Here is a 14,648-nt window from a genome sequence, read left to right as displayed (position 1 = left end):
AATCAATCATCAAAATATTGACACATACAGGATCACATGAAATCCTGTTTGTATTTACTATGTCCTGCATCAGAAAAATAAAATTTCACACAGAGAATTTTGTTCATTAAATTTGTTCATTGAAGTGTTTTTACTTTATCGTCAGAATGTAATGTTTTTCTACAGGTGTCTAAATATTAAAGTGTGTTGATTCTTGTTCTCATACAATTTTTCATGGTCACTCGTATTGTAAATGTAACTTTCTATTTTTAGTAAGCTTATAGTATAGGCTACTGGCCAGATAATAGCAGACAATGTGTTATTTCTCTCGACATTGAAGAAATGAATGGTATTTAATAATCTTTAAAGTCAGTATTAAAGTTTTCACAATGTACCGTAATACATTTCATTTCCATTTGAAGTTTTCACTAACTGTCATGTCATGTCAACAATTAACCAATTATTTATAGACTGTATACCCTTACTTATAGATATAAGCCTACTGATATTATTGACTATATATATTCTGATGATTATAAAAGATATAATTGCAACACTACACATTTTTATTACTCATTGATTCATGCTGGACTAACTTGAGCCTTGTAGACAATATCAATAATCGCGAATACCGCCCATCTCTCACTTGCTATGAATTGACTATTCAGTATTCATTGTTGCCGAGTTGGTTGACGGATTTTCAATCATTTTAACGGCATTACCCTGTCAGTTTTGAATGACAGAAAATTTTTGTTGGAAAATATGAAATAAATAAAGAATACTCACACAGTGGGAAGGGTTGTCGGGGAAAATTAAGCATTCATGAGTTACATTTGTAGAGCTCTCAAACAAACTGCTTTCAGTAGTAGACATCTTTGTTTAGACTGTCAGATGAATACATCCGGTTTGAGTTTGTGGTCAAAGGGGAGTAATTCAACATGGTTAAATGGAGTTGTCCCCCTTACATCGTAAGATTCTATGGATTGCGAAATCATTGCAAAATCTTGATCACTTGGGCAATAAACTTTTCCTCTAGTCACATGACTATGACCTTATTTCAAAATAAATGACTACAAAAATTTCCATTCCATTTAATAATAGATACTGTTATGTATATCGTAAGGAATATCTGCTGACTTGACTTTCATTTTGTCATAATACCTTGTCTAATTAGGCCTAGAATGTCCGAGCAACTGCCCTAAAGCATTATTTTGAGGAAGGGAATTAGATCACTGTATGAGTAAATGGTAGCTCTTTAAGACTTCAGATTCCAGAGTATAAAGTGAGTTAACCACTCAGTCTCAAGGTTGCAGCCTACAAAAAAATGTCACATTGAATAAGAATCGGAATAATCTGGGTATATAACAACAATATTTAGGATTTACGATTATCCAAAACAATCTATAAGCACACACAAAATGCTTCAGCTTCATTCTATGTGCAGATAAATGTGCAAAAATAGGCTACACTAGAGCTTAACTTTTAATGAATGAAATGTCCAGTGTAAGCAACAAAAGGTACCGGTATACAGTAAGCCTAGTCATGGAACTCTGCTTAATAAAGTGAGCAACGCTGATAACACGTTGGCTTTCATCCTATTCCCCGATTTCTACCCACATCTGTAGCTTTATGGGCATGCTTCTGGAAAAGTTGATACTTCTTAAAGTGATACTACGTCTTAGAATTAACATAAAATTAACATAGAATTTTAAACTTGTCGAATAAAAGCCAGTAGATATACCTGGTGTCATAATAACACAACAGGATCTTTATATAATCCGATAAATCCAAAAAACTTAGTAATTATCCATAAATATGCAATTAACTATTGAAAAACGTTTAATATTAAGATTAAGCGTTTTTCAATAATTACTTAGTTTTATGAATTTTCCAATTTTCCAGATTTTCCAGGGATTCTGTTGTAACTTTATGACACCAGGTAAGCTAACTGATGAATATATACTCATATTGACCATTTCGAGAACTTAAATTGTATGTTCATTCTTAGACGTAGTATCACTTTAAATGAGGACAGATCGGAAATTTATGAACAATTGGTAAATAAGCAGCTTGGAAAATGAGTCAATGAAGGAATGAATGATAAATTCATTTTTCCTTTTGGGTTTCTTGATACATTTGGCAATTTTTTTTAATCAATTTGAGGTAAACTATTAGATCAGATTTTAGTCCATTGTAGACTGTTCTCATTTAAATTTAAGTATCAGTGAGCAATTTGTGATTAGATGGCATATCAAACCAGCCAAGAGCTCAGAAACTGACCAACCCTAATTTTAGTTTTAGGTTTTACATCCTTTTACTACACTGAGTTCAAGAACAAAGACCTGCTAAAATTTGAATATTTGTAAACGATGGGGTGGGGACTTTTGTCTCTTGGGGTGCAGCTAAGACAAGGATATCTTTCAAAACGCGCATTCAATGAAAGTCAATATATAGAGGTTGATAATTTTTTTTATATGTCATGTTTCGAAAATTAGAAATGAAACATGTGACGAAATTTTTGAGGTTACACGAATATCTAACCTAGTTATGAGAGTCATTCCCAAAAAACGGCTGCCCTCTGTGCTTCCCCTTTGGCTCCGCCACTGGAATGCAGACGTCGGGCTGGAAAAAGAAATGGTAGGCCTACGAACAGAAACACATAAAAAGGTTAAAAAGTCTGGTCCTTAAAGGGATTGTAAAGAAGTTTTCTAAAAATTGTTTGTCTATCAGGGACCAGCCCCGTCACCAGGAATGAAATGGTTTTGGGGCTCGGATTTTGTATTCAGAAAATATGAAGAATTCAAGGCCCAGAGAACTCATTTTTGACAATTTTGGGGTAACGTATCAAAATCCATCTTTTTGTGATTTTGTACAAAGACTCTGTAAATTAATCAATCTCTGCTGAACTGAAGAAGGTTTTGTTCGGGCTTCATTCTCACTTGCTAGGCCCTACCCCCACGGACCCCACCCTAAAGACGGGGCTGACACTGATACCATCAATTTGCACGATTCCAATTTTCAATCAATGTGGTTCTTATAATTCCACTAAAACTAAGCTTTTGATGACGTCACTAATGGAGAAGTCCTAATGTGATTATGCATATTTTGCGATTAGTGGCGTCATAAAAAACTTGGTTTTAGTGGAATTGCAGGAACCACGGCGTCTGAATAAAAACTGGAATGGTGAAAATTGATGCTATCTTTGTCCACGATACACATAAAACATCTAGCAAACATCTTTGCAATCCCTTAACACAACGTCAACTTTTAAGTTATATTATTGACCCCTAACAATCTATAAATATTGTATTACTTATTGGGACAATTGAGTCGATTGGTGTAATATATAAATAATGTCATTAAAGCCTATTCACTATATAGACCTCATATAGTATAACACCACTCTTCGCTGATATACTCTATAGTGTCTTGCATTTTCATATGATTATAATTTGTATATATTCATTTACCTGACAACGGTATTGATTGAGAAAGCTGATCATAATTACAAGACGTTACAGGATATCCGCTTAAAAATTGTTATATCATGAGATTTAGAATTTGAAAACAAAATGAAAATGTTACTTGTATTTGTTGGTAAATAGAGCGGACAGTGTGTTGGAACCTTTATGAACATTTGTAATGTAGAAAGGGCTGATAAATATTTGCAATTGACCCACAGAAACCTGAATTTATTCACCTGTATTCCAGGTAAATTCGCAAAGAATCTGAATGAAAATAGTATATTTACTTTAATTGTTTATTAGAAACAGAAATGATGCAGGATTATACTTCAAAATTGTAGCACACGTGAGCGGCTTAAGGCTAGGACAAGAGGACAAGAAGATAGATTGCGATCAAAACGGATTATACAATTAATCGAATCCATTCGTCGTGTTTGAGTTTGGCTCGGTGATAAGAAATATTGTGTACTTAATTTGTGGACCTTTTTATAAAACGTGATAGAACACATTCATATGACAAAATTTGTATACGAATCTTGCCAAGATGATGTCAAAATATAGGAGTCGGAGAAACGGGTCAAATGGACGTACGGTTAGGTTTAATTCTGGAGCCAAACGTGATCCTGGAAGTCATCTTCGATATACAACCGACAATTTAGACACAGGATTCTCACTTCAAAAATATTCCGGAGGTTCGGATACTTATCCAAGTAAAAGATATACAGGCGGATTGGACAATTATCCCAATCAAAAATATTCAGATTACAGAGTGTATCATGATGATGATGTGGAAATGTCATACCCAAAATTACGTCAGAGTTATGGCGTAAGTGGAAAGTCTGAATATGGAGGCTACCCCAGTTACCTCGACTTATCGTACAGAAAACTGCCGCCATCCTACAATAAAACAATGTATTCAAGTCAGGGTCAACTTGAACCTCGTCTGGCCAGAGGAATTTTGAAGAAAAATGAAGCCTTTCTACGACGTCACTTAGTTTTATCACGAAGCGTTTTGGAAAAATTAGTTGACGTTGGTTTAATTGGCGACGTAATGAAGAGAAGAATATTGGTAAGTGTGACATTTTTCTAGACTGTAACATCATGAACTAGTAATAATAACTATTATTATAATATTTTGTACCGTAATTTATTTTATTTTAGTTTAGGCCTACGTTATAAATTGAACTTTGAATTTAAGTCATATTTCTTTAAAGCTAGAAGGCGTCATAAATTAGATGACATCAAACATGAAATCGCTATAGGTTTATGTTTGGAGTTTACTCCAAGGTTTCTGTAACATCCTAATTTGAAATTTTACTTACTATGTTAAATATTCTCTTGCAGCAGTTATCAATAACCGATATCATCAGCCAAATGGGATAACGGAAATAAGGGATAACGGAAATAAGGGATAACTTTCAGTGATAAACGGAAAAGTCCCTTTAATTCTAAGCTGTCAATTAAATTGGCAATATTGACATGTTGAAGTGAATAAATAGAACATGATGACAAGAAGTGGGTTATGTTGATGACAGTCAACAATCTGGTTTCTATAGTAACACTGTGGTATTGAATTAGCTAAGGGAATTACAATTAAACAATGATTTTTACATCAAATCAAATGTAGCAACAAGGATAATTTGATTAATATCGATTTCCTATCAAGAGTAGAAAATATAAATTTATTAGGAAATAGAATTTTTTTTAGATATAGAACCTTGATTGGTTTGTCACTGAGCGCAGTTTACTAATATACTAATTACTAACATTTCATATAGTTGTATGCCCAGAAACTGTCACCCTGCGACTGGGTTTGGTCACCCTTTCTCAAGTTCTTAAAATCCTCAAATGTTCTGTATTTTTTCGAAAGTTTATGATTTAATCCGGCTTTGTTAGTTCTAAACCTGTCGACTTTCATTATGACCATCTCACTATATTTAATCCCTTAGTAATCTAAATCCTATCCGCTTTCTTAGCAATGCCTATCATTCTAATATAAAAGAAAAGCAGATTACACGGATAATCAATAATCTCAAAAATCAACTTCAAAGATTCAACAACTTTCATCTCAACAAAATGTTATCTTGCATATTTCAGCATATGGATGCCATGGTTCAAGTTGCTGAACTGATCCGGCTATTGGATGATCGTGGATTGGGAACACTCCACAAATTCCTACAAGTTCTTAGGGAGACTGGATCAGGATGGATTGCCGACGTCCTTCTGGACACTGATGCTATTGAATACGAAGATCTGACAAGCCGGGATGAACAGTTTGATCCCGTGGACCATTACGAGAATCGATTGAACAGATACAATCACGGAGCTCTGAAGAGATATGACAGTGCCGATGACCTGGCCATGGCTCCAACCAAAAAGTACGGACCATGGACTGCCAGAGCTCCAAGCCCAGATTCAAGCTTCCGACGATCCAAAGTCTCTCTCCATGATGTCCTTAACTCGAAGAATAATGGTTATCCGGACGTAAGAGGACAGGTTCGCCCAGGATTCTTTCTAGCTAACTCTGGAATCTCTGGAGCTTTATCTGGTGGAAGATCGACTAATGAAGTACCAAAAGTCATCAACAACCTGGAGAGTCATTTCCGTCAGCAGACCAACACAAATGAAGTGGCTCTATCGTCCTTGAAGCAGGAAGAAATGGCTATTAGGGAGTTGATGGATCAGAACCGAAACGAGCAGCAGAAGGTGAGAAAGAACCAATACACCTTGATGGACATTAACCAGAAATTGAAGGATGTCAACATCCGTACCAATGAAATTTACGATCCGACCGAGAATGCTGCAGTATCATCTTACAGGTTGAATCAGCTGAACCAGATTCCATGGGCAACATCAAGATATTAACTCTCAAAAGTAGATAGGCCCTCTATTCAAAAGTCAAATGGTTGTTTGAAGAGGGTAATTCCTATCGAGAATATATCGGAGCTACGCATCAAAAGTTATCCGAAACATGCAGTTTCATGAAAGAGGTATCACAATTATATGTCAGACTGGATGAGAGTTAGTTGACGGAAGGAAACAGCATGTTTCGGACTACTTTTATTGTGTTCAAAAATTGTAAGGAGAACAGAAAAGTATGCCCGATATTTAATACATAAGAAATGAAATTTGAAGTTTGAACAAATATTAATTTAGGTCTATTATCGAAATAATCCTTTGTTCTTCAAGCTCTAACAAGAGTTTCGTCATTGCTATTTTAAACATAATTACCACTATCCAAAAGTAAAACTTCTTGTCAAATATTTTTTGCCCTGTATGATAATGACAAATTGCTCCAATTATTTGGACTTCTATATCCAATTATCAAATATACAGGCATTATATAAATGGATTTATAAATGGGAAAGTGCTCTCACAAGGGGATGTAATTCTCTAATTTAGTGGCCAACTCGGTCTTGGGTTAAATCAACAAGAGTTCCACACTGAAGGGGCACATTTTATATCTAGAGGAATACATCCCATTTATCTAGGTCTAAAAGAGGGCGGGGGTTGTAGAAGCATGTTAATGTGATAATGTTCATAGTGTTATGTTAATCAAAATAATGCCATAAATATAAGAGGCCTTTATAATTGTTATTCTATATAGTTCAGATAGAGTTATATATAAAGTTCCTATTATCAAACACTAAGTAGTACATCAATGTATTTATATAGTGTTCCAAGGTAGGCTTTATTCCTGCAGCATCAGTGTAGTTATGTTCTGTGGTGTTGGAAGTTGGATATTTTGAGGTAATATCAGTGAAGTTTGACTTTATAGCTACCAACAAAAAGAGGCAGTGAGTCTGCTATGTATAGTGTGTAGTCTAGGAATCCATTCAATTGGTCATTCAACTTAGTTTAAATATCATTATATAAGGGCAGCAATATGCTCCATATTTATATTTTCCATTTCCCTCCAAAAACAACCTCCATCATTTTATATTGTACAATATTATATTATATTGTTTAATTATATTATACATTTATCATTTACCAGTAGTTATTTTTGTGATATTTTCGATAAATATTGTTATCTTTATTCTATTAAATATTTAGCTCTTAATAGTAGTTCTCATTACCAACACTGAGCTTCCTGTGATTATTAACAGAGCGTCTATTTATACCAGTAGTCTCTTTTATAAAACAATGTCCAAGTGATAGAAAATTAGGCAGGGACTTGACAAATCAATTTCTTTGGTTTGGGAATAAAAGCTAACAGATAAATGAATATCAAGATTTATCTTGAAAGATTTAGGGTACCTAATTGTCTGGCAGTCAGCTAAGTACCAATATCAAATGATCTATTCAAACTACAAGGGTATGATAATGCTAAGGAAATAGTCACAAATGACAAACTGGGTAAATCTGCATGAACAGCACCCTTGGATTATTCCAAAGATCTTACAGAAAATGTTAGATACTGATGGATGAATCTTGAATTTGGAAAATCAGCTTATATCTTATAATATAATCAAACAATTTTATACTTATTGAAGAGAGCTGTATTCAGGAATGTAGCATTACAATATATATTTTAGCAGACAAGCAATAAATACTACATATATCTTCATAATTATTAGATCTTCAGATTTTACAAAAGAAATTTGATATTGTGGCTTGAAAATAAAAATATAACTTTTGGAATGTTCAATAACTGATAAATGTGGAAGGATATTACAAAGATAGTGGACCACAGCCATATACGCCCACCACGGCATGCGGATGGTAAATATTCAAGATTTTGGGGCAAGGGCAATAACTCTGCTTTTAACGTTCTAAAATAGCTCAAATTCAAACTTGATCTTCGTTTATGAATATGTAGACACATACCGATTTTCATATGATTCCATCAAAAAATCTAGTTTTTAGAGCATTTACAAGCAAATGTTGACGGACAAGGGTGCCGACAATATACATCTCTCTATGTGGACGTATAAAAAAATAGTGTGCTCCTGACAAAAAAATATTTCAAAAATAAATAATTTGGAATAATTGATACCAAACCTTCAGATTATTAGAAAATATTTTATATATTATGCAAGTCAGTGTGGTAAAGGCAAATATACAAATCATTTTGAAAATATAATTGAAGCGAAACAAAAATGAATAGGTTTTCTTCAAATCATACAAATGACTTCTGTTATATGGTGAATTATATGGAAAATATAGCAATATCAGAAACAAAATATAAACTTTTTTAACATAAATTGTGGACATAACTTAAGTCAAATAAGGTGAAAATAATGATAATTATAGCAACATTTCACAACAACAGTCTGGTCTGGTCAAAAACATTGGTTGAAAAAATGCAAGACTTTTAAAATGACATTTCCTATCATCTTCCTTTAGCAACATGATCAATAAACATGATCACACACTTGATTTAAAAAATGATTGTGAAAAATTGGATGACTAGATGAAAAATAGCACTTTTAATAGAGGTTATATTCAATAGCGTGAATAGAAAAAAAAACACAACCCTCTTTTATGTCTGATAGAAATTAAATGTTGCTATATGTAGCTAATATTAAGTTTTCAAGTAAAGTCACAGCATATAAGAGAACTATATATTTATCAAATAGCTTGACATTAAATTCATCATAACTGTTGAAACTACTCGAATTGAATTGTTTTTCTTGGTAAACAAAACAAACTTCATTCTTTCTGAGACATCGTCTAGGAATTTCATACACATAGCAATGTGGTCAAGTTGATTATGCAAGTATAAGGTATAAAGACCAATCACTGTGACGAGGGACAAACATCAAAAAGAAGAGGAAGATTTTAATCAATAGCACTATAAGGCCCTAATGATAACTCACTATGGAGTAAGCCATTCCAATGTAAATATTTTGGAGATTTGAAAGGAAGGAAGAACTATGAATATCTACCATTCAACCAGCTTATTCAGACCCAAGTTCTTTAAGTGCTGGTATTCACTAGGAGATCTCTGTCTTGTGGGTTACTATAGTTACCACAGCACTGCCCATTCTGTCTATAAAGCTTGGTGATGTTATAAATAATCTTACAGAGAAAACACAAACCAAGTAAACCCATTATTACACCAGATACAGTCACCTACAAATAAAATAAAAATACATTTAAAATAGCCACATCTCAATATCTTTAATGCTGTTTTAACAACAAATCTTAGTAAGCAAATGAAACAAAATGCAGCTTTCAATCTGTTCAATCTGCACATTATGGAGCTTTGAATCAGTAAATTGAAAGTGAAGGAATATATTTCAAGGATAATGTCTCCGAGATCTACAAACTATCTCCATCTTATTTTTATGAAGCATATCTCTCAATATGTAGGAAATGAAGGAAAGTGATTTCAACTAAGGAGAGACATTGGTTTTGAAAATCTACTAAAAGTTTCTTTTACAATTCAGAAACCAAACCAAGTTCCTCTCCTAGCTTGCAACTAACCGTGAAATGCACTAAGAAACTAGTATACCTACCTGAGAGGAAGGTGGTAAATTTAAAGCATGGTTTCCAATTATTACACCCAATACCAACTTAACAACCATAGATACTAATAAATTAATTCCGAAAACAAACCCATATCTTCTAGCTTGTAGTATATTTCCAATCAAAAATCTACAAAAATGATATAAATATGATAATAGATCACAGAGAACATGACATGGGAATATACAAGAATTTTATCTTAATTATCATCTGCTTTAAAAGAGGTATCTGATCATAATCTAATATTGTTAAGTTGTTTTCAATCCAGGTAGATAAATCATGAAGACATATTTATTTATTTTTTTTTTAAAAGTACAGGACTGGTAAAACTACAGAGCCACTGGCCAAATTGTTTTCCCTTTTGTAGAGTCACTCCAATAAGCTCCACAGCTGTCCTCTACACTTTACGCTTAACTCTGAAGAAATAACATATTTGGCTTCATCTGCACCTTGTCATGATAAGTATTAAATAGATGATATGAAACTTACATGGCTAAGACAAATCCTAGTTGATATACAATATACGATAAGGTATAGGTGGTGTATATTAACCATATATTATGACTGGTAGATAGTAATAATACCAATATACATTGTAATAAAGATAGTACTAATAATACAGGTTCACTGTAGATATTACACGTTCCTTTTATTAAACCATACACTAATATTGGTATAATACCTGAAAAATACAATACATTTTATGATGCTCTGATTACTTACAATTTTGATAGCAGCTCTTGCCTAATGTTTTTTTTACCTTCCAACATACAAAAATTATTAATTCTAGCCAATTATTCAAGTATTAAAAATTGAGTACTGTATTGAGAGGAAAATTTATTCAAATTGAACTGAAAGCTCATCTATATATTACCTAAAACAGTGGCGAGTGTAACAGTCCCAGCATCGTAAGATAAGGCATCAGGTCTTCCAGGCGTGGCTTCATCTAATAACTCGCTAAATTTATCTTCAAGAATAAAATAACAGCAACCACTTATAACCATCCAGATAGACCATAATATCACTGTTATTTCACTGTATACTTTCTGTATATCTTTTACAAACTTATCCATCTTCTCTCTTACTAGTGACGATGATTTTAACCTTTCTGGATCTGTCTCAGATTCCTGATTGTCTACCCTTGATGAAGTGATTGATTCATCTCCAAATGATTCTGAGCGTAATGACGGATCATACTGATCGCTGCCAGAAAAATCTCCATAAAATCCTATTGAACTAGTGTCAATATCACTGAACATGTTTGACCGTGCATATGCAGTAAATGCAGGATCATTCACATGTGCATATGAATCAATGACTCCCTGCACTTCTGAATGCATGGACATAGTACGATCTTCATCCCATGGACTCTTCTGTAATGTTTCCGAACCAGACAATCCACTTGGTGTTCTCAACTCTCTCTCAATTATCTCCCTTTGAGTTGGGATTCTGGGCTTGACATGTGGCAGAAGAATGGTAACTATTAATGACACCAGAGAGAAAGCAAGGGTGATATAATTTATAGTGTCTAAATTGGAGGTAATTTCTAACACAACTAGCAACAGGGCTAATAAAAGGCCTAAGAATTTTCCAAAGAGAACCGACGCTTGAGTCATACACACATTCAACTTATAATTCTCAGTGGTTACAATTGCAAAAATATATGCATAGAAAGCTACATCAGTGGATAGAATAAAGCCTCTGAAAACCTGAGATACTATAAGTGAAAGGACTTTTTTGTGCCAAATTAACAAGGAACATAGAATCACAGAAAAGAAACCTTGTAGAATAATAATGGGTTTATACTTTAAATAATCTGTTCCAGCTATAATGAAGGGTACAAGAATTAAGGCAGAATAGTCTCGAGCTGGTATAATTTCCTGCAAAAGTTCATCACTTGTCACATTTGGATATTTTGTATACACATACTGATCAAAATATAACCAATGGGGTTGAATAGATTTAAATAACCCCAAGGAACATAATGCTAAACTTATTAACTTCTCTACAGTCATTCTGACAGGCACAGTATCAGCTCAATCTGTAATATATCAAAATAAAATTCAATTTAGTCAAAACTTGGGAAGTATGCTATATTTCATGAAAATCAATTTTGGGTTATTGATAGCAGACAATTTCTGTGATATATGTCTACAAACTTATAGGCCAGTATTTTTATCCAACCTCATGCAGTTTTACTAATGGTGCAGGTACTCAACAGTCTTTGTCGCCAATGCAAAGTCAAGTCAAATTCCACATGTGCCTGCCCCCGTGCTCTCACAACAAGATTATCGTGTTACCAACAGGATTTATAAGATGAACCAGAACATAGTTGAAAACAAACGACTGGAGATTTTTGTCTCCTCGTGTGCCCGCAGACAATCAACAAGACTTTAATTGTCAACAAAAATCACAGATCAAGACGTTCCTATGCAAGCATAATAATCTAACAACAAGTACTCAAATAGTTTGACTTCTTGATATTTTGATACCAGCCAAGGCTATTTAAATTGTTCAATTATCATGCTAACAACATAATCATAAAGTATCAAATTAGCCTTATAATCATATGATATTCTATCATAATTCATATGACAGTGTATAATAATATATTGTTTGACACCATCTGTCTGGTCTGACTGACATAATGATTATCAATGCAATCAGACAATTCAGTTCATGAACATTTTCACCCACCAATACAACAACAGCTGATTCACAAACTTTAATTTTCTTTACTTACTGTTTCATTCTCAAGAAAACATATTATAACACCAATAATGGCACAAATTAATTATGAAAAATATTGTGTCATGTTTTGACACAAAATTTCATTTGGAACTGTTTCTACCTTCTAGTTCTTATGAGTTATGCAAGGGAGGTAACCAGATATAAACATTTTGGCTACAGACTACTAAAAATTTCAATTCTCAAAACGTGAACTCGGTGTATCTAATGATTTATTATTGGCAGTTGAATCACAAATCAGTCTTTAGTAAGACTAACAATTATTTGACTTATTCCTCCAAATAGGCCTTCCTCTAACCATGTGCATATAAATGTGCCAGCTCTATGTGTAGGCCCACAATTACTGTGAGTGTGATATGATTGGAAATTGATTTTCACGTCATACTTTACTAACCTTATAATTTAGGACTAAAGATGAAACACCTGAAGATGTACGATGATTAGACTTTATCAAGGGGTCTTCAATGTGTACTGCCTGTAACATATGGTGCTTTAGTTTTTCGAACAATTGACAGAAACTTTTTTCCATATTCAGACCATATGTATAATGTCACTGACACGATTAAGTTGAAATTGATTTTAATCTTGTCATTTTTTATAACTCATTGTGCTCATGAAAACAGGATGATGAAAACAACACAAAGTGGATATACATTCTGAGTTTTTTTTATTTTCAAAATTGGGACATACAGTAGATATTTTGGCAGTGTTAATATTGTGAAATGAAGCGATATATTACAGTAGCTATTATATAAACTTAGACGGCTTAAGACTTTGGCTTAAATAAAGGTATTTGTGCACATCTGGAGGTGATTCAAATAGTTTAACTGGCAATTACAATGAATTTTAACCAAAAACAATATGCATTGATCTTAATCATACTTCAACATGTCCATAGATGTGCATTAATATCTTACTAAACCTATGTTCTTACTAAACCTATGTTCCATATCAAATTGACTGACAATAAACAAGGTTTAAATGTAATTTTAAATGTAAATTAGACAATAATATTCAGTATATACAATCACTATATTATAATATGGCAATATTATAATTAGAATATACCCTATATTTTTATTGAACAAAATATTCAAATTCTACTGGCTCTACTTAATGACTCGTGGAAATGCATTCTATATTTAAACCTTAATGACAAGTTTAATTCTATTCAAACAAGCAAGCTTGAACCACTAGTAATTTTAACAAATTAATCACTGATTAGCTAGTCCTATCAGAGCATAATTTGTTAACTTCAAGCAATGCTATCTGGATTTTCAACATCAATTTAGAATTTCTAGGTGCATGCCATCATCATAATATTAATCTTAACACTGTTTCAATTGAAATAGATAATTCCATAAAAAGAATTGAAATTTAACTAATCATATTCATAATGACCTTTTTCATACTAGAGGGGTTTCCCGTACGTATAATCATGAATATTTTGTCCCTTCATATGACATATACTAGCCATGGTTTAACACAATAAAAATATAGTTTTTTCTGATTTGTTGAGATGATGGTGGCATGCCACAGCTTTATTTTTAAAGGCTAAGACTCCAGAACTTAGTTTATCTATTAAATTTCAAGAAGTGGATTAAAAGTTTCATGCATAAGATAATGGCATTTACAATGACAATAATGTTTACATCTTTTTACACAAAATAGTCTTCACACACTACTATTTAAGCCTGCTGCAGACGAGAGGAACTAGCTGAGCTGCCTGTCTTTAGATAATTTTATTTCCATTATCAGTGTTTCATAAAATAAATTCATTCACATTATTTGTTCGACAATTAACAGTTTGTTCTTAATTATGTAATTTTTGATTAACAGTTATTTTAAAATATAAAATGCCTTATTAAATTAAAAACTGTATTATAACAGATTTAACAGACTAACTTAAAAAGATTCTTCAACCTAAATTTGTTCATATTTTAGATCTCATTTAAAAATGAAAACATTTGATTTTTTTAATAT

The 14,648-nt window shown here is 32.8% G+C and overlaps 2 protein-coding genes across 2 annotated transcripts; one reads left to right on the top strand and one right to left on the bottom strand.

Annotated features, from left to right (window-relative positions):
* Positions 1–3,701: 3,701 nt before the first annotated feature.
* On the top strand, positions 3,702–6,308 carry LOTGIDRAFT_231230 (hypothetical protein; the record flags this gene model as incomplete). Its single annotated transcript, XM_009052261.1, has 2 exons — positions 3,702–4,512; positions 5,541–6,308. The coding sequence occupies exons 1-2, from the start codon at positions 3,988–3,990 to the stop codon at positions 6,306–6,308; spliced, it is 1,293 nt and encodes a 430-aa protein (XP_009050509.1). The 5' UTR covers positions 3,702–3,987.
* A 3,578-nt stretch (positions 6,309–9,886) lies between these two features.
* On the bottom strand, positions 9,887–11,932 carry LOTGIDRAFT_114240 (hypothetical protein; the record flags this gene model as incomplete). The annotated part of the gene is made up of 4 exons (XM_009052260.1): positions 9,887–10,046; positions 10,407–10,599; positions 10,792–11,025; positions 11,320–11,932. The coding sequence occupies 4 exons, from the start codon at positions 11,930–11,932 to the stop codon at positions 9,887–9,889; spliced, it is 1,200 nt and encodes a 399-aa protein (XP_009050508.1).
* Between the last annotated feature and the right edge of the window lie 2,716 nt (positions 11,933–14,648).

Source organism: Lottia gigantea (assembly GCF_000327385.1).
Source record: "Lottia gigantea unplaced genomic scaffold LOTGIsca_18, whole genome shotgun sequence".
Classification (NCBI taxonomy): domain Eukaryota; kingdom Metazoa; phylum Mollusca; class Gastropoda; family Lottiidae; genus Lottia; species Lottia gigantea.
This window is presented reverse-complemented; position numbering and strand designations above follow the sequence as displayed.